The sequence below is a fragment of the Aquila chrysaetos genome, chromosome 12 (assembly GCF_900496995.4).
Source record: "Aquila chrysaetos chrysaetos chromosome 12, bAquChr1.4, whole genome shotgun sequence".
NCBI lineage: Eukaryota > Metazoa > Chordata > Aves > Accipitriformes > Accipitridae > Aquila > Aquila chrysaetos.
Genome location: NC_044015.1, coordinates 41264999 through 41283706, shown reverse-complemented (window position 1 = coordinate 41283706; position 18708 = coordinate 41264999). Strand labels below are relative to the sequence as shown.

Here is an 18708-nt window from a genome sequence, read left to right as displayed (position 1 = left end):
CTTCAGCTCTTTGCTGTCTGTCCTAGTTGGCCAATTTCTCCACCCAGAACTGCAAATGTTTTTCCAGCCCGATAGCCCGTTTCCCATCTCCGCGCATCCCCGGGAGCCACGGGCGCAGCGCCGGGCACAGCCTGGACGCAACCGCCACAGCAAAGGCACGTGTAAACGACGCATAGGGGGGTGAATTCACTGGAAAAGAGAAATCAGTATCGGCACGGCCGAGAAGGTTTCACCAGTGGTTAAAACCCTGGCAAGGTGTCGGGAGAAACGCCCCGCGAGGTGTTGCGGCCGGTCGGCACGGGGCTGTCCCCACATCCAGTCCCAATGCCCGCTGCCAAACTCGGGGTCAGCGGAGGTTGAAGCCCCCCTCCATCCGGACCGGAGGTGTTTGCACGAAGGCGGGCTGGTAATTGCTGCTCCCGCGAAGTGCTGGGTGGGAAGGCAGGCGTGGGATGGGGGATCTGTGCTTTCACGTGGCTTCATTTCGGAGCCAGCGAACCTGGGGAAAGCCTGCGGAGACCCACGCGGCGCTACAGCAGCGTCTCCTCCAGGCATCGCCGGCGTCACCCGCAGCGAGGGTGGCCCACGGGGAGTCCCCGGCGGCGCAGGGCCCCCGCCGTCCCCTTGCCCTTCCACCACCGCCTGCCGGCAGGATGTTTTTTTTACGGGAAAGTCAGTTGTTTTGGGTCAGGCCGGGACATGAAAGCATCCCGCGAGGCGGCCCCCGGTGCCGCCCCGCGCCGGGCGAAGGCTGCGCTGCCGGCCGCGGCCATCGCCTTCCTGTCTGCACCGCCTTCCTGTCGCCGCTGCCACCGGCACCGGCCCCGCTCCGCCGCCGGCTGCCGCTCAGGAAGGCGAAGGTCTCGCAGCCGGCACGATGGAGAGGGCGGCTGTGCCCTCCGGCCGCAGAAACTCTTCTCTTCCCGTTCGTAAGACAAGGGCTCTGCGTGTCCGCTGGGTTTCGGCCACAGGAGGGGTTTTTTGCTGTACCCCCCGCCCCGGGTGCCAGCCGGGTCCCGGTCGAGCACAGCGAGCGCAGCCGCCTTCGCCTGCGGTCGAGATACTGCCCGCGCCGACCTGTTAAAAAAAACAGCACAAAGAGCCGCAGGCAGGGTCATGCTTTCATTTATTCACTTCATATAAAAATCTCTTAAGAATGCATCTGAACACAATATATAATACTATAACATACATTGTGTGAAACTTTTGGAAACAATAAAATAACCACCTGGAACAATGCAGTGTTCAACAGACATACAAACCCATTGATCATGCACAACTGTGCTATTTTCATTAACTAGTTAGTCACAAGTTGGACCAAAAGCTTGAAACATATTTTACAAACTGAGATTGACACCGCTCACGATGCCGGACAAGCTTTGTCAGAAGAAGTTTCACAGCACAATTATTACATCAGTTCACATTTTTGTCATAGAAATTCACATTGGGTTGTTCAGAAGTTGGAACGTGACATTTAAAAGCCAGCCCGTTCGCGGGGGTTTCTTTTTTCGGTTCCCCCCCTCTAGGTTTTCAGCACTTCCAACCGCTCGCCCGCTGCCCTGGGGTCCGGTCCCCCCCTCTCGGCTCGCCGTGAAGACGAACCCCCCCCACGGGCGGCTGCCACCCGAATGCCCTTCCTGGGTTGCGTCTGTCTCTTCAGCTATGTTCAGGTTCTTGTATTTTATGCAATACAAAAGGTTACAAGAAAAAAAGGCAACTCTTGTTCCGAGTTTTCTACACAATTAACATCGCCGCCGACAGGCAATGTTAATTCATATAAATTAATAACTTACAAAACATTACAGTATATACATTACGTAATAAATACACTGTTATAAACAGTAATGGAGGTGTTAGAGCTCAAGGCAGTGCAGGAGGAGGACGGTGGACCTAAACCTAGGAAACGTGAACGGTAGGCGAGAGAAACACAAATATCCGAGCGTGCAAATTCCACTGAGCCAAGGAGCTGCCGAGGGGGAACGCGCGTCACACGCTGCCTTATCACGCTTATTATATATGTACTGCGCTGTGCCATGGAAACAAACTACCCTCTATCCTGCGCACGACAAAAATAAAACCCCATTGAGGAAAAAATACTGTTATTCCTAGCAAGCGAACAGAGATGGTGCACGGTGGCATGAAGTGACTTTAAATGGGTCGCCTGGGGTATTAAGAAGACAAAGGTGCAGTAATGCAAAACAGAGGGTATCCCTTCTATTAATCTGTAAAAGTGATTAACTGCAATAAAGTGACAGGTATTGCCCATGAAAAAAGGAAGACTGCTTCTTGTAACAGGAAGAATCAAAAAAGTATCCATCAATTTTGAAACACTTTGTGTCATTTTTTATACTAAACTCTGTGTATTTAATTAATAGACTCTTGAAAAGACATGAAAGTGTTTACAAAGAAGGCACACAGGTCTGCAGACAGGTGGTCAGGTGGACAGGTTTTATATGGAGAGTTATTAATCAGTAGTTTCTATCAGTCTAACTGGTATAAATTCCAAAACTAACAGTATAAAATCTCTCAGTTGTGTGTCATTTACTCTTCAGTCACAACCCAAGCCAGCTCCAGGACAACACCATGCTCTTAGCTGACAAGGCTTAAACCACAATGTAAATCACCTGTTAATTTCCTGAGCAATCATTCACTACACGATCTTTAACCCTGACTCCAATCTCAAGTAGCTGGGAAGATCTTTTAGCCAATGTTAGACACAGGCCTCAGACCCAGGCTGCAGGCTAGTCCATCAGACTGCTTGCATGCTCATGAAGTGTTTAAAATCCACTCACACAGGTACAGGACATTATGTGTCGACAGGAGACGTATCTTCTGTCACAATTTCTATGTTCGCCTCCCTCTGTGGGTCCTCTTCCCCCGGGTCGGCCACGCAGAGTGTCTTTGTATTGCTGAAGTAGCCGATGCTCTCGCCGTCCTTCTCTGGTCCATCCGAATCCTCCTCCTCCAGCGTCAGTTCAAACTGGAACTTCTCCATCAGGCTCTGACAGTCCCTGCCCCGCTCCTCCAGCGGAGGAGATGGGCTCTGAGGTATCATGCTCTGGTACCAGTTCCTGTTGTCCTCCAGCGTGTCCAGGATGTCCTGGGCGTCGGGCTGCACCAGGTCAGCCCACGTCTCCCAGAGCGGATGGACGATGTAGTCAATGAATCCCACCTGAGAAACACAGGAACATGCATGCTTAGGGGAGGGGAATGGCTAGAGGCAGATGGGTGTCTAGAAAGTTCAAATGCTGTTAATACGTGATTTTTACAAGCAAAATACCCGCCCCAGAGCAAGTTCCCAAACCAGCACAGTCTAATTGCAGACATAATCATCTGATACCCAAAGCTGCACCTACAACATTGGGCTAGGTTGACGTCTTGTCCAAAATCAAACCTTGGATGAAAGTTTAACTAAAAGCAGGAGCCACCTGGAAACTCAGTGATGGAGCTGCCAATCCCATCCCTGGCTGCATGCGTGATTTTAAATATCCCCATAGACGTCCTTTCCCGACCAGCGGATCAACCCCTGCCCTGCAGAAGTTGGGGTAAGCCATCGCTCTGAAGACGGAACATCCCACTGAGGGATGCCTCTTACCAGCTGTTAGTGCAGAGAGGCATTTTAGAGGATCGTTGCCTCTACGTTAAACACTGAGAAAGTTTGCTGTCTCTCTGATAGGATTCCTTGGTGACTGCAGACAAGGCTGGTGCATTTACGGCAGCTCTGCCGTTACCCCAGCGTACTGATGTGGCTGGCAGCTGTGAAAACGCCAGTGCTCCCAGGGCGAGCACCCGCCCTAGTGCCGAATGCCACTGCTTTTATGGACTGAAGTTTGACCTTCAGGCATATTTTACTATGGTGTGTAGTTTGTACCTATCCTGAACTGTTTCACGGTCCTGCACCTTTAAACATTTCAGCATTTCTCCTCTACTCTGCCAAAGCAGCCACTGTGCTTCTCTGTGGAGCTGGCCCTGGTAGAGATTTCCTTTCCTTTCATTTTGTTTTGGAAAGAGTGCAGAAAGCAGGTCAGCTCATCCCAAGAAGTACTCCTCCTGCACGAAGGCGGACAGACCGCTGTTGCCCGACTCCCATGGAGTGACGTGCCAGCGGTGGAAACATTGAGGGTTGTGGCCGAGTCCGTCAGTCCTTCCGCCGGTTGGCGCGTAAGCTCTGAGCTAAACCATTTTTCAATTGTCTGACTAAGAGGACGTACGTCCAGGATGGAGAAAACTGAATGGCCATAAAGAGGATTGAAATTCTTCCGTCTTGGCAGAATGTGTCACTTCTCTCCTCGCTCCGCTGGACAACATTTCTGTGCAGCAGGAAAATGGCTCTCAGAGGGGCCAGACTCAACGTGCAGATGTTTGCTTTGGAAATCACACATGCCTCCTTCAGACACAACAGGATGTCAATAGAACCATTAACATTCAATTGTAACATACTGTTGAGGCAGCTTAAACAAAAAGGTGATGAAAATTTCCTGCAGCACATGTTCCGGAGCACTTTTAAAGTGAAAAAAATGCTGTATGGTTAGCCGATGGCTTTACCACCACCCAAAATGCTCAAAGGCTATACAGCACCAATGGCTAGAGATCGGTCACTTCGTAACCAGTGAAGTTCCTTTAAACATTGTTCCTTTAAACAAACATCCCAAATCACGGAATAGCTGGACAGGTGGCTGAGCACTGATCTTAAAATATTTTGATGCAAAGAGGCAACATCTAGAGCTTTGCAATACTTGCATACTATTTTCCAATCAATTCCTTGTTTCACTCCAGAACGGACATGCCACCTCCCCTTCTCCTTTGCCACTAGTTGGGATTTCAATGGTAGCCATTTCGTGCAATCCCTGTTCCTTTTGCATAGCAAAAATGCCATTTTGAAACCTCTGTGAAGTGCATATGTGAAACAAAAAATTAATTGGAGCTCACATGCGTAGCACATGGGCATTTTCTGGCCAAGCCTGGCCGAAGGATTCATTTCTTGTTAGGTTAACAAATAAGACAGATTTTTCCAACAAAATCACCATGCGGTTGAGTGAATAATTTTGAAACCACTTGGCTTAGCCCAAGAGGACATTTGGAAATAATTATCATCAATTTTGTTACTTATTCAAGCTGAAAAACCTCAATGATGACTTGCTAAAGTCATTTAAAAACAACAACCAAGACACCATTATATAAAGATTGGAATATGTTTAGGCAAACATAAATTACCGGCTTCATTACAGACTAACCGGGTTAAATTTTACGCCCTCTGCTACACAGATCAGAACAAAATCTGACCTTGTAACTGTTTAATCTATGAATTAGAACTAGGGATGAGCCAGTTAATCTCAAAAAAAAAAGATATATCCAGTTCCTTTTAAGGTTTGTATTGATATAAATAAATATTTCTTTGACTTCACCCAGCACACAGCAGCTCCATCAGACCTCTAACTTAATTGGCTAGATCACGCACCGCAAAACTGTGCTGCAGGAGACTGAATAACAACTGACATCCAGACTTTTCCAGTGTCCTGAAGTGGAGAAGTCCAGTTCCAGTGTCTCTCAGCTGGGAGAAGCTCCTAACCCTGCAGTTCAATGGGGCTGGCATTGCTATAAATGTCTAACACGGGGCATGATGTCAGTAGGTTTAGGAGGTGCTAATTAAGGAGGCTGGAGGGTGTGAAGGCAGAATAGACCTGGCAGAAGGAAGGGGAGATCAGAATTGCACTTTTCAAGCCTGGGGAACAAAAGGAAACCAACTCATTCTGGAAACTGGGACACAAACAGGGCAAGATGAACACGCATTTGGAAATGAAGAGACGCCGAGGGGTACATAAAGGAGTCTGAAAAGCCTTGCCAGTCTATATGAGCTTCAGGCACAGCTGGATGTCAGGGTCAATCAGAACCAACCCTCTGAACAGCTGGCTGTTTGCCTAATTGTGCTAGAGAAAGCAGATGAATTTTGTCTCCGCTTTAAAAATACAAGTTTAGGCAGTACAAAAATGCAGCTCACGGCCAATTACCTGTGATTTTTCCACTGACGCTGTGTGTTTGTCGCACATTGGACTGATTTCCATTCCTCTTTCTCGCTCTTTGTCTCCCTGCTGGAAGAACTCCTCCATGATCCTGTCCGTCCACTGCCGGTACAGCTCCAGAGACTTTGTGGGATTACTCAAGTCTGCACAATGTACCATATTTCGGAGAACCTGTGATTACATTAATCAGAAAACTCATAAAATCAAATGGAAATAGAGGACGGTTTCAAGCTGTATCTGCTTGCTTAATTCAGGACATTTAAGCACAAGACTCTTCGATTATGCAACAGCCTATAAAAATATTAACATCATAACATCTCTGGATATGAGACTAGCTGCTATGGTCCACTTCAAAAGTGAAACGTGCTATATGTTTTTCAGACAACTTGATACCTACAGGGGGTGCAGTTGTGGCAATGTCAATTACATCATACAGGTTTGTTTTTGAATGCAGGTGCTTCCCACCATTCAAAATTTATTTCCATGCTCTCAGATGGTTAAATGCTCCTACTGTATTAAATGAGTAACATCCCTTCCACACACACAAAAAATGTGCCTGACTAACAGTGGCCGCAAGGATTTAGGCAGCAACAGAATGACCTGTTTTAACATCAGCAGTCTTAAAGAAAAATGTAGGGAGAGTTTTCCCATGAGACTGTTCTTAAGAAGTTGGCCACCAAAGTGGAGAGAAGATCAGGATGTATCTTGTCCTACTAACTATTCAGCCCTGTTCCAGTACTGCTTTGTAATTTCTGTAAATCAAGGATCAGATTATATAGGGAACAGATTGTACATCACTGATTTCAGCTCAGTGTGAGAGTTGATTTAGGTATGGAGTTATAAATTCTTTCAATCTCGCAATGCTGTAACAATCTTGCTATACTTTTTCGACAGGAGAAACAAATGGAAGAAAGCAGCAAGGAAATTCAGGAGCCCTCAAAAACTCAGCCTTATAGATTAACTTCAGAAGAAAGTGCATGTTTGGAGTTCTGTGCTCTAAGTGTTAAAAACATAATCCCCTTTATCTAAAAGATATGGGACCACCTTGTACCTCTTTGTGGTGCAGAACAGAAGGAAATGATTGCTGAAAATTTAGGTCAGTAGCTTCTATATATGGTCCATTTAAAAGCCACAGTAAAAACAGGAGCATGGTTTCTTCAATCCTGAACAAAATACACAAAATCCAGGGAACTTGGCTGATGTACCTGTATTCTGTCTGTGTAGTTGTCCAGAAGGAGGACTCCTGAACTGGTCACTTTCTTGGTTTCCACCATAGTCTTCAGATCAGCTAACAGACTCATATGCTTGGACATATCTGTTGCCAATACCTTTACAGAAGTGAAAATAGGATCTCAGTAGGGGCAACCACAAAAAGAAGCCATTTTTTTGTCTAAGAAGAGGAGCAGCGTGTGCATAGTTCATACCATGTCAATCACCATCTTCCTGAGCGTCTGACGCTGTTTCTTGGTCAGGTTCTGGAAGATGTCACAGTGCTCCTCTTGAAGCAGTTTGAAACCCACAGCAAGATGGTGGTTCTCCAGGACAGATTCGTCGTTGTACATCAGGGCTAGTTCGGAATCTAGCAAAGCAACACAAGTATGTGACTCCAGCATGTGAAATGTGTGATTCAAATAGCAAACGCTTGTCCTGGTACCGAACGTTTATCTGTATGCAATAAATCGGGAAAAGTTTTTTTTTTTTTCCTTCATGTGTGCCAAGAGTGCGCGGTTTTCTAATCTGAGCACATATGTATATAATATAAACAGCCCTTTGCTCTTTCTAATGAACAAAATAGTACTCGGTTGACTTAGTTACGGGCTTCAGAGTCACTGACAACAGAAAGCATGAATCCTGCAAACACACTTTCCAAAAAAGAACAATACCCATATTTTGCAATCAAGATACATGCTTAGCCTGTTGCAGAACACAATATGAACCGCAATATTTAGCTTTATCGTTGTCAATAGCAATAGCATTATTTATCTTCTATTAATGATAAAATTTGCACTCAGGAGTGGAAGAATTATTATGCGTTAGCAAGTAGTAATATTCACAAGATTCAAGGGCACTTTGCAAATTGTACTACAATAACTTCCTTTGTTAGGAAGTTCATTTTCATTACTGCTTTATTTCAAACCGTCTAACTAGTCTGCTGCACAACATTTTGAGAAAGCAATGCAGTCTGAAAGTCAAAATTTGTGACCTCGCTGTAATGGAAAATGCATTTCCATTAGTTTCCAAGTTTGCAGATGAAATTATTATTGTATTTGAAACAAAACTCACTTGTATTAATAAGAAATTGATTGGAGACCCCAGGGTGATCCACATCATGAATTGCAGCTGCAAAAATTGCAGCAAGGATTTCCAAATCAGTGAAGACGGCCTAGGAAGGAAAAAAGGAATTTGTCAGAAAAGTCCTTATGTTTTATCTCTCAGCAGTTTGGCAGGCTGATTCAGAGAAACAAATTGTGCTTTTTAAATCAGTTTTCTGAGGACAAGACATTTACTCAGAAGAAAGGTCTACAAGCAGCATCTGCCCTTTAAGATGAAACAGAGATTACAGGCAAAGCTGCTGCTGAAATCTCTTAATGGTGATTTCCCTGGAAGTAAACTGAGCCCTCAGAAGGGCAAGCAGCACACTGCTTTTTGCAAGTCTGAGTGCTACTGGTGATTGACTCAGCTTAAGGTTTTTCTCCTAGGTTCACATAAGACAATGTGGTGCTTTTAAGCCGCCACCCCACCTTTAAGACAACTGCCCAACACAAAGCACTTAGCTCAAACTAGGTAACTCACATCCAGCGCGGGGGTAGAGAGCAGAACGTGCGTGGACTGGGCAACATCAGCAGCATGGAGGCTGTTGTGGTAAGCTACGTCCGAATGGTAGTGGTCTTCTAGCGTCATCATGTACGTTACAAAAGTGTCTGATGAGATCTTGAATGTTTTTAGTAGATCTCGCTCCTGTATAATAAATGGTACAAGCATACATGCATATATCAAATAAGGATGTCATACTGTAGAAGGCAACAAAACAGAAAGCAATTAGAAACTAAAATAGTGTTGTAAAATAACAGCAGATTTGATCAGAAAATCACAAACCTGAAATATAGCGTACATAATGCAGGTGAGCGGCCTGTTGTGGGAATACCTTGCAACATTAAATATGTTGAGACCCCACTTATTCAGATCTTCCAGTTCCTTTTGAAAGGACAAAAAGAGAATAGTTACAATATTCTTCAAGACAATTCTGCATTTATCACTTGCACCAAGTCTTTTGCATTTTCCAAAAGTTTGAAAAGATGCAAATTCAATCTTCATGAACATGCGTACTTAATAAAGTACATGAACACAGAGTAACTGTGAAGGGCTGATGCCAAAGCACTTGTACAAGGAGACGACATTTCTCTGTGTGGCAGGGGAATTATTTGTGATGTGTGTTTCCAGGTAGCAGGAAGAAATGCCCTGACAGAGACAAAGGCCGCATAGCCAGTTTGCTGGACATAGCGTTGTTACACATTCCTGTGTTTGATAATTGCTCTCCTCAGCCTTCATCACATTTTTTAAATTATTTTAGGGATATTTTCAAGAAATTTATGAACATAGAATATGCTGTTAGGGCCTGGTACCATTAATTACAGCATTTGTAATGGCTGCATCACTTCAAGGATACCGATTCCAGTTTTACAAGGCGGGGAGCAGTCCATCCCTGGCTTCCAGATAATACTGATTCTCCCAGAACTGCAAGAATCTGTCATACCTTGGCCAGATGGTCTTCCTTTTCTGTTTTCACACCAAATCGTGAAATGCTGGTGTTATTTAAGCTTGAACTATGCATTAATTTTTTCACTCCACTGATCTGTGTCATGAGCTGCTGTTTTTTCTTTTTCTCTCTGTCTTTCTGGGTGGGAGAAGGAATCTCCACATCATTCTGCTTGTCTGTAACAAATAAAGGTGAAATGAGTCAACATTGTTTGCAGTGCGAGCACCCATCACACCCCCTAAAATCAACCCTTAGCTTTGCTGATTAAGTGGCTCTGCACACCAGTTCAAACCCATGTGTTTCTGCTGGGGGCATTCTCTAATTTTGGGACCGAACTGAACCGAAATCAAAGCAAAACAGTCACATAACCTCCGTTTGCCCTCTGCAAGACTGAACCTTCCCACTGAGCCCTGCTGGGACATGAAGAGCCAGGCTGCTTTCATTGTAGCCATTTTCAAGCTGCATCACTTGGGGACATAGCACATGTCCAGGAGCTAGCTCTTCACGCCTGAAGGGCACCAGGTTCTGCTTATGGCTAGGTCTCAATTAATTTTTATTACCTATTTTCAGGAAAATAAAATATATATTCAAACAACACATTTTTTCTCAATGAAGTATATAAGCATGTATTTTCACATTCACTCTATTGATACTTATAAGGGCCAAACTCATCTCCATACCCCCTGCTCTTAAAACACCAACCCAATAATAAATTGGTGTCACTGATTTATTAAAGGTTTTCCCTCTACAAATATGTATAGAATAACATAAATGCACAGGCCATATTACTATTGTCATGCTCAGAGATAGTAACAATATTAGCGCACATTAAGTAGGCACCTACTGGGGCACAAACTTCACTGTGGAGATGTGTTTAATAAATAAATCTATCCTCATATGCTACTTACTGCCTTTACTACTGATTTATTTGCTGCATTAAAATGGAGATACAGTGGCTCATTACTTTCATACTAACCATTTTTTCATGGACTTTTAGAAAAGGCTACTATAATCTCTTTGTACCTTTGCATCTCTGAGGACCTTTGGAGGGACTAGGCATCTAGGCATTAGTTACTTTTGCCTTGGCTTAATTAAAAATCTCTGAAATAAGAACTACCAGTGAGTCTGCAACACTGCAATTAAGAAGGAAGCCATTATTCACAGCAACACTCAAGCTGACATCAATGGGTGTTTCCCTTGTGTGTTTTTGCTGAACAACAGAAGGACTTTCCTCTATATAATCTCCTTAGCAATGACTAACACTAAGGCAGTGTAAAATGGACATTCTTGAACATACATCTCTAATTTGTTAAATCACGTCCCCACGGTGGTGGTGGCAGCAGCAACACCCCTCAACCTTTAGGAAAAGGCATGTGCTGAAAGGTCATCATGATCTTCCCCGTTTATGTGATGCAGCTAACGATAAAACCACCGTTTTTCATCTTTGTCCTTCATATGGATCTAAAGCTTGTGTCCTTGCTCACACTGACCAAATGGTGACTGCAGGACTGGCCCCTCTGCAGAGGACATCGCATCTTGGTGCCTTCCTCAGCTCATTTAATAAAGTCAAGAGACTGAATGAAGTCATGTGATCTGGTTTTAGTATCTGTAAGTTATCTCCATCTAGCAAACACTGTTTGGAGGTAAATGAATGTTTGTTCAACTTCCCCAGTTGTAGACTCCTGATAATTTGTGTGTTCATTTAATTTTAAACCAAACTCGGGGGGGGGGGGAAGGGGGGGGGGGAAGTAATTCATAAAAATGTAACAGCATGACTTCCTAAAAAAGCTTTTAAGATCCTTTTAAAAGCTTTACTCGTTTATTTTTAATATGAGCAATCAAGTTGCAGTCTGGCCCAATCTGGCGAGCCCACTCAGCCTTAACACAGCCCTAAGTCGTCGAGTGGCCTTCATACTGCCACAAAATAGTGAGGACATCACCATTACAGAACATGTGAGAAGAAGCAGAATAGGAATGAACAAGACCACTGTCAAGACCTGCAAAGGGAAATGCAGTTACCTGACCCAGCCTGAGTACGGGGAATAATACGGCCCCATTAGGACCAGCAGCGGCTTCAGCTAATTAGCCCCTGCCGAGATACAGGCTCCACTAACTTGAGTGTATGTGGGGTTTATTAGTTTTATATCAGGTCCACAGTATCAAGCCACATTGAGTATTCCTGCTGCAGCACATCCTGCTCCAGAGACATATGCCTACTGGCAAGAGCTGATGAACAACAAACTCCCTGAAAATGCCATGGTGGTCATGCTCCCCGGCGCGCTGTGTACGCTCCAGGCTCTCCAGCTGAAGAAGTGGCCTGCTGGCTGGCAGCTAGGCAGTCTTGCTTCTATTCCCTCTATTAATTCATGTTCTGGATGTCATGATTAAGCTAAGCGATAAGACAGGGCCAATGGATTCCCACAAAGCAGCTACAGACTTACATGGATTATTAATGATGTGATGTGTCCTAAATGCAGGCGGTAGTTCCAGTTGCAACTGGCTATTGAAATCACTTTAAAATCCCTTAATGGAAATAATTGCATGTCATACAGTGAATGCGTTCTGGGCCATCTTAACTGCAGGGCATGAGTCCCCCCCGAGCTCTGGCATCCCACATACACTCAGCATTTGAAGCTGTTGGACTCAGAGATAATGTATACGAGGGTCCTGTGCTAAGCTTTGTTTTATCTGCAAATGGTTACAAATTCTAAAGCTGCTTGAAAACACAGAAAATTATATTTTTCATAACAAGGTTATTTTGTAAACACAGAGGATTAATTCATGCCAGTAGTCCTATGAGCTCCAATAAAACTAATGACATGCAAAATATTCTCTTTACTCTTCATTCTGACTTCCAGGGCAAAATGAGAAACTATACAATATATAAAATGTCTGGGCTCAACCTACTTGTCTGAACCCTGTCTCTGAAGGGGGAAGATGCAGCTGTATGAGGCAGTAGTTGCAAAGATGAGAGTATGCAGTTGGGCTTGTGTGACTTTGTCCTTTCCATAAGGTCAACACAAAAAACAAATATTGCATAATGCAGCTACCAATAGCTTAATTCAATCTGAACAGAAAAATCTTTTGATTTGCTGAGGGAATTCTTCTGTGAATAGGCTTACTCAAACACTGTATTATTTTCCTCCCCATATCCATTTTGAAAGTGAAAAATCGAAACATTTAAATAATGCTCTGCCCCAAAGGAACGCTGGGCACAAGCACTGACTGGTGGGTGTTAGACTGCCATTAATTGTTATCTTTGAGTCACCCGAAAGCTTGGGATGCGACGCCTTACCCAGGAAAGTGTTGGAAATGTACTCGGACACCTGGTTGCCAGAGCGGCTCATCTCGGAGAGGTGTGTCAGTTCCCGGTTCAGCATCCTCTTGAACTGGGAGGGGAAAAGCACATACACAAAGATGGCATTTTTCTGAATGCTCTTCCAAATTATTACAGCTTTATCACAAGTAAGTCCACAAACAAGCTGCTAAAAGCAAAATTCTGGAGGCATTTGGAATTGAGTCAGTGACATATGGTTTCCTTTAGATACTGTTCAGCATCATCATGACTAGATATTTCTTTTCAGTACACTAAACTGCAAAATTAATTTCCTCCAAGGATGCATATTAGTTTTTACTGTAACAAATGAGAAGATAACATTTCAGGTAGTCTCTCTGAAAGATCAAATTCTTGTATTGATTTTAAATTCCACATCCTATAACCTTCTTTTGTTCTGAATTTTATAAGTTTGCTCCATTTTGAATTACGCAAGTAAAAGGCAATTGCATACGTTCAGAACAAAACAGAGAAGAAATATGCCATAGATCTGAAGATCTGCTTGGATCATTACAGTAAAATGTAGGATTCAAGCATTTGTTCACCCAGATATACATGCTATGATCCTCCTAATTTTCTAATCACACATTTTCACTGCTGCATCATTTCATCCCGCAACAGTGAATTCCCAAAGGAGAAAAAAATTTACATACATGTACGCCGCATGCACAGTACACACGTATGTTTATCTCTTGCCATACAGTACACATAAAGAACCATTTAAAAAGCATGTTTTCCTTATAGAGGTTTTATCCAAGCAATACAGCACAAAAAAACAGTCATTCATAAACCTTCAGGATTTAAACCCACCTTAATATAACCCCAGGACACAGATAACAAATAGTTTGCTTCAGGCATTTTGGAAAACTCCACGCCACCGTCCACAAATCCTCACGGAGAAATCGCCGGTCAGACAGGAGAGCTCCTCGGGCACACGGACACCCCCCTTCCCCAGTCAATAAAAAAAATCAGCGTTCATCAAAGCCAGAGATCCCCCAAAGCCCGGCAGTTGCTAATCCCAGACAAAGCCAAGCTTGGCATAGCATCTTTGCAGAGGGCTGAACGTGGGTGTATTTGCTTGCAGGAGAGAATAATGAAATCAGGGATTGCACGAAGAAACGAGAACTAATCCAAATGTATTCAGCTGGATGGCTGGAAGCACTTATGAATTATGAATCGTCCTGGTTGCTTAGTTGGCTGAAGGGGGTCCCCACTCCACATCAGCCTTGCTCAGCTGAACTGTACGACAAAAAAATGATGCTGGTTTCTGAGGGGTTGCCAGCTTTAGTAACACAGCCATCTTTTCATAAGGAAGATTAAAATGGAGGAAGCTCTGTGCATATTTAAATAAGTCAAAAGTAGGCAGTAGTCTCTTCTCCATTTCTGCTTTGTTTTAATCCTCTTCATTACAGAGACTGAGGATTTTCAAAGCAAGTATTCACGTAGGGATTTCTAAAAGCATAATTTTTCACATTTTCAATGTGATCATGAATATTTTTTCCCCTACATGGTAAAGGGCAAAACGTAGCAATATAACAAAATATACCTTTACAAACTGGAAATATTTTTCAGGTAAAAGGTATAAACTAATAATAACCTTAAATCTGCAACGTCAGTCTGCAATGAATAAATTCTTTCTTACAAGAATATATTCATAACCCAAATTTCAAGATTTGATCATTACTTTAATTTTTATTTTAAACTGAAATGCAATCACTTTATCAGGAAGCTGTAGCTGTCCTTTTAGCATCAAATCAAAAGAAAAGCACATTGTACTGTATATGTGATACAGATCACAGCAAGGAATCACCACTGATGTGCAGCACTCACACTGCTTTAGGACGTCCTTGGTGATTGCTGGCTGTAATATGCCGCACGACAGCAGCCAGGATTCCTAAAATAAAAGCGCAACCTTTGGTCTAAAATTATTTCCTTTCTCCAACTGCCTTCATTAAATGTTACCAGCCTCGCATGACGTCACGAGGCTTCCTCACGTGCTGTGGGACACGCAGGGCAGGGGGGCAGCCTGTGCTGCATCGCACCCCCGGTCCCCGCTGCAAGAGCTGACGGGCAGGGCGACGCAGAGCCCGCACACAGCCCATGCACAGCCCGCAGCTCCCTGCTTGCCCCGGCTGCCGGACCAGCACTGAGCACCACGAAAATCACGCCTCGCTCGCCAGGCATGGCTCCCACTCAGCCCTTCGGCCTTAAGAACCACGTAGAGCAAATCAAGTTGTGAACCCCCCCTTTTCTCTCCTTAAATGCATGATTACCAGAGGTGGAAAGCTGATGCCACCTCCCTTTTACCACGTGGCTATCTGCACAGACCAAAGATGGGGTGCTATCTGCTCGGACTCTGCCACCACCATCTCTGCTGTCTTTTGCAGCAACCTGCCTTGCCCTGCCAGTGTGAACGTCGCACCGCGAGGCCTCACTTTCTGGGTTGCTCAACCAGTTTAAATATTGTCTCATGGGACACAGGCAGAAGTGGGATGTGAAAGACGCTGGCTGCCCAGGAGGTCATGGGCATGGGGCTTTGGCTCACAGGGTCTCCCCTAAACTTCATGCCAACCAAGAGGGACAAAAGCCTTTTTGAAACTCCTAAGAGAAACCTTAGTGATGGAGAATGACTGGCAGCAAGAATGAAAACCAAGTAAGAGAAAGCCTGTGGGAGGAGAGGAGAGCTCTGAGCCTATCATTCCTCACAGTGACGTATTTTCACTGGTCACAAGCACCAGCCACCAACACGTGAGCACGCCCACAGACTCACAGTGAAGCATGTGCTGAAACATTTCTCTGGATCGAGGCCTTTATCTTTACAAGGAAAACACCATAATCAGATGATGACACTTTTAAGCAGCATTGAATCGGTCAGGTTTTCTATACAATCGCCCCTTTCAGACAAATAATCCCACGCGGTGGACAAACATCTGAAAAAAATGCCTTTACCTCACAACTGGTTTATAAGGTACAAAGGGTAGCTGCTGCCTTTTCGCAGCAGCACAAAGCAATTAAATGGCCTCCACAAGGTCACCCAAGCCATCTGCAGCAGAGATGAGGACAGATAAAAGACCTTGGGATTCTCGTATCTGATCTTTAACCAGAAATCTGTCCCCTTCATCTCCTCCAACAGCCTTAATCTTGCTCACTTTTCCAGACTTTTAATCAGCAACCTTTTATAAACGCAGACAGCAGTATTACAGCACTGTTAAAAGGACTATCAGGGCCAAACCCAGCCGAGACACCCACAGTGCTATGGGAATACCCACATGCTTTGCAAAGTTTATTGCAGTTTACCATCTGAATGATGCTGGCACCCAAGCAGGATTTACTTAATAACACAATATCCTTTTGAAAACAACACAGTTCAGCATGGAGCTAGGCATGCTGATGGTGCACTCGGTAATCGCAATGTCTTCACTGCTCGTGGGAGGTATCTGGGATTTTTCCTGAGCTTCCCTTGATGTCAGGATGCTCTGGAGCGACACTGCTTCCTCTGAACTGCTGTGCCATTTGCCTGTGGCGCCTGCGGGGAGAAAGCACGTTGCTGCCTCTCTGCACAGATCAATGACTGATGTCATGTGCAAACCTCAGTAATGATCCCTTCGTTAAATCGATCTGACAGCAAAGGGTAAAACAAACAGATTGCACGCTAGCAATGAGAAAATACCAACTGCTCTGCCATTAAGTAAACAGAAGTGTTGCTGCTTTAAAGAGCTTGTGCATGAGCACAGCATGGCCCTCAGCTCAGCAATTACAATAATGCCTATCAGCAACATGTGGACGTGTGCTGTTAATTTCATAATTAATAATCATCTTGGTGCCTTTTACAAAGGAAATAAGCACTGATAACCTTGCTGTACAGATGGGAACTGAAGCATACATAAGAATACATGCGTGCGCACACAAGGATGTACACGGGAGGGGATGCCCATGCCGACTCAAGGGGGTTTTCCCTTAGAAAGAAGCAAAATCAGCAAACGGGCTTGGGGCTCCCTTCTCTCTACCCCAAACTCCGATCACAGGACCATGCAATTAACACATTCAACTGATGAAAAGAGTGCAGATAACGTAAATAAGATGAAGCCCCAAGCGAAATTTTTAATAACCAAATACACATGGCGGTACAGCTGGCCTTCCCAGCAAGTCACAGAGGTCTAAAACCATCTGGAGGGTTGTGTGAGAAAAAGCCATCGCATCGCGTGGAGTTTTCCTGTTTTGCATGCTCTGAAGTAACTGCAGAAGTCATCTGAACCAAATTAAGTCTCCCAGAAATTGAATCATTCTTTGATTACCAGCAGCGACCCTTTTTCATGTATTCTCTGGTAAACGGAATCACAGTTTCTTTCCAGCTTTCCAGTTGTGCGTGTGTGCGGTAATTTCCTTGATTACCATTGGGAAAGTTCACTCACAGTTCCCCTCTTGGCTGCCCACACTGCATCCTCGCTGCTCACGTTTTCTCTGCACCGGTAGTTGTACTATTTGCTTTTACTTCTTCGCTGCAGCGTGGGGCTTAGCGCTGGCCTCCAGCGCAAGGCTCTGCAAGGACACGATCATGGGGACCTCTGCGGGCATGCGGGAGGGTGGTGGCATCGGCACCGAGTGCATGGCAGCTCCTTCAGCCACTCGAAAGCTGGTCCTTCACCCCATCCTAACCAAACACTCTGCAGGCAAGGCTTGCTTGCCTTCGTTTTCGTGCAGCGGAAGAAAATTTGGCCTAATTTATGATAGGATTTGCCAGATTTAGGAGCCCAAGCACACTGGGAGCGTGCTGACTCTGGGACCACCACGTGCGGCACGGGGTGGAGTGCAGGGCAGCATCCAGCCACACGTAGGAAATCTCCCTGGTGGTTCAGCGTGGAAAATCCCACCTTTCTGGCTCTTTATGGAAGAAACTACTCTCTTCCTTTCCTAGGAAGGAGGGAGAGCCACGCAGAGGCACACGTGTTCTTGGTCCTTCCAGCTCCACAACGGCTCCAGCGACAGTCCTGCTGTTATTCCTGTTCCTATTCCCCTTTGGAGTACAGCATCAGAGGTGTTCCTGGTGCTTTACAGGGAGAATAAAGACAGGAGGATGTATCTGCTGCTGATGTAAACCCTTTGAAGTCGATTTATACCAGCTGGGGTTCCCTGAGGCCAAGAGTCCTTATGCAAAGAGGCTGCTTAAAAAAGTTTTAGTCATTTGCAGGAGCTGAGGGCAATTTCAAGATAAAAGAGCTGCTAAGATGCTGCGGGGCTCCAGCCCGGAGTACCTAAGGAGAGCAGGGTCCCACCCCACACTTTGATGGAGGAGTATCGGTGCAGATCTCCAGTGTGTAAAAATGTTTATAAACTCTGTTCCCGGCGACCCACCCTTCTGACGCAAACATTACATCCCTCGCTCTTCCACCGCTCCTAGAAATCCTTAGAACAAAAGGATTTGTGGTACGAGGGTTACTTTCGCCTTTGATTTCCATGCAAAGGCAGCTGGGCTCAATCCTTCTCAGCTTAATTGCCTGGGTAAATTACTGCAGGTCCAGAGGTGCAATTAAACTTTGGTGTAACTCCATTCATTTCAACAGCTCTTCTCCTGGGAATAATTGGACGCCCAGCACTGG

The 18708-nt window shown here is 44.8% G+C and overlaps 1 protein-coding gene across 6 annotated transcripts in view; it reads right to left on the bottom strand.

Annotated features, from left to right (window-relative positions):
- Positions 1 to 1109: 1109 nt before the first annotated feature.
- Positions 1110 to 18708, bottom strand: part of PDE4B (phosphodiesterase 4B) — a 220742-nt gene continuing 203143 nt past the window's right edge. For 5 of the 6 annotated variants that reach the window (XM_030032360.2, XM_030032365.2, XM_030032362.2 and 2 more), the window contains 9 exons: positions 13073 to 13166; positions 9775 to 9953; positions 9117 to 9215; positions 8814 to 8978; positions 8304 to 8403; positions 7445 to 7599; positions 7226 to 7348; positions 6009 to 6191; positions 1110 to 3172 (listed from right to left, as the gene is read on the bottom strand). In XM_030032360.2, coding sequence (XP_029888220.1) covers positions 2807 to 3172; positions 6009 to 6191; positions 7226 to 7348; positions 7445 to 7599; positions 8304 to 8403; positions 8814 to 8978; positions 9117 to 9215; positions 9775 to 9953; positions 13073 to 13166 — 1464 coding nt within the window. In that variant the 3' untranslated portion in view covers positions 1110 to 2806. Of the gene's footprint in view, positions 3173 to 6008; positions 6192 to 7225; positions 7349 to 7444; positions 7600 to 8303; positions 8404 to 8813; positions 8979 to 9116; positions 9216 to 9774; positions 9954 to 13072; positions 13167 to 13921; positions 15157 to 18708 lie in introns of those variants that run through there. The other variant, XM_030032364.2, reaches the window with a different exon arrangement.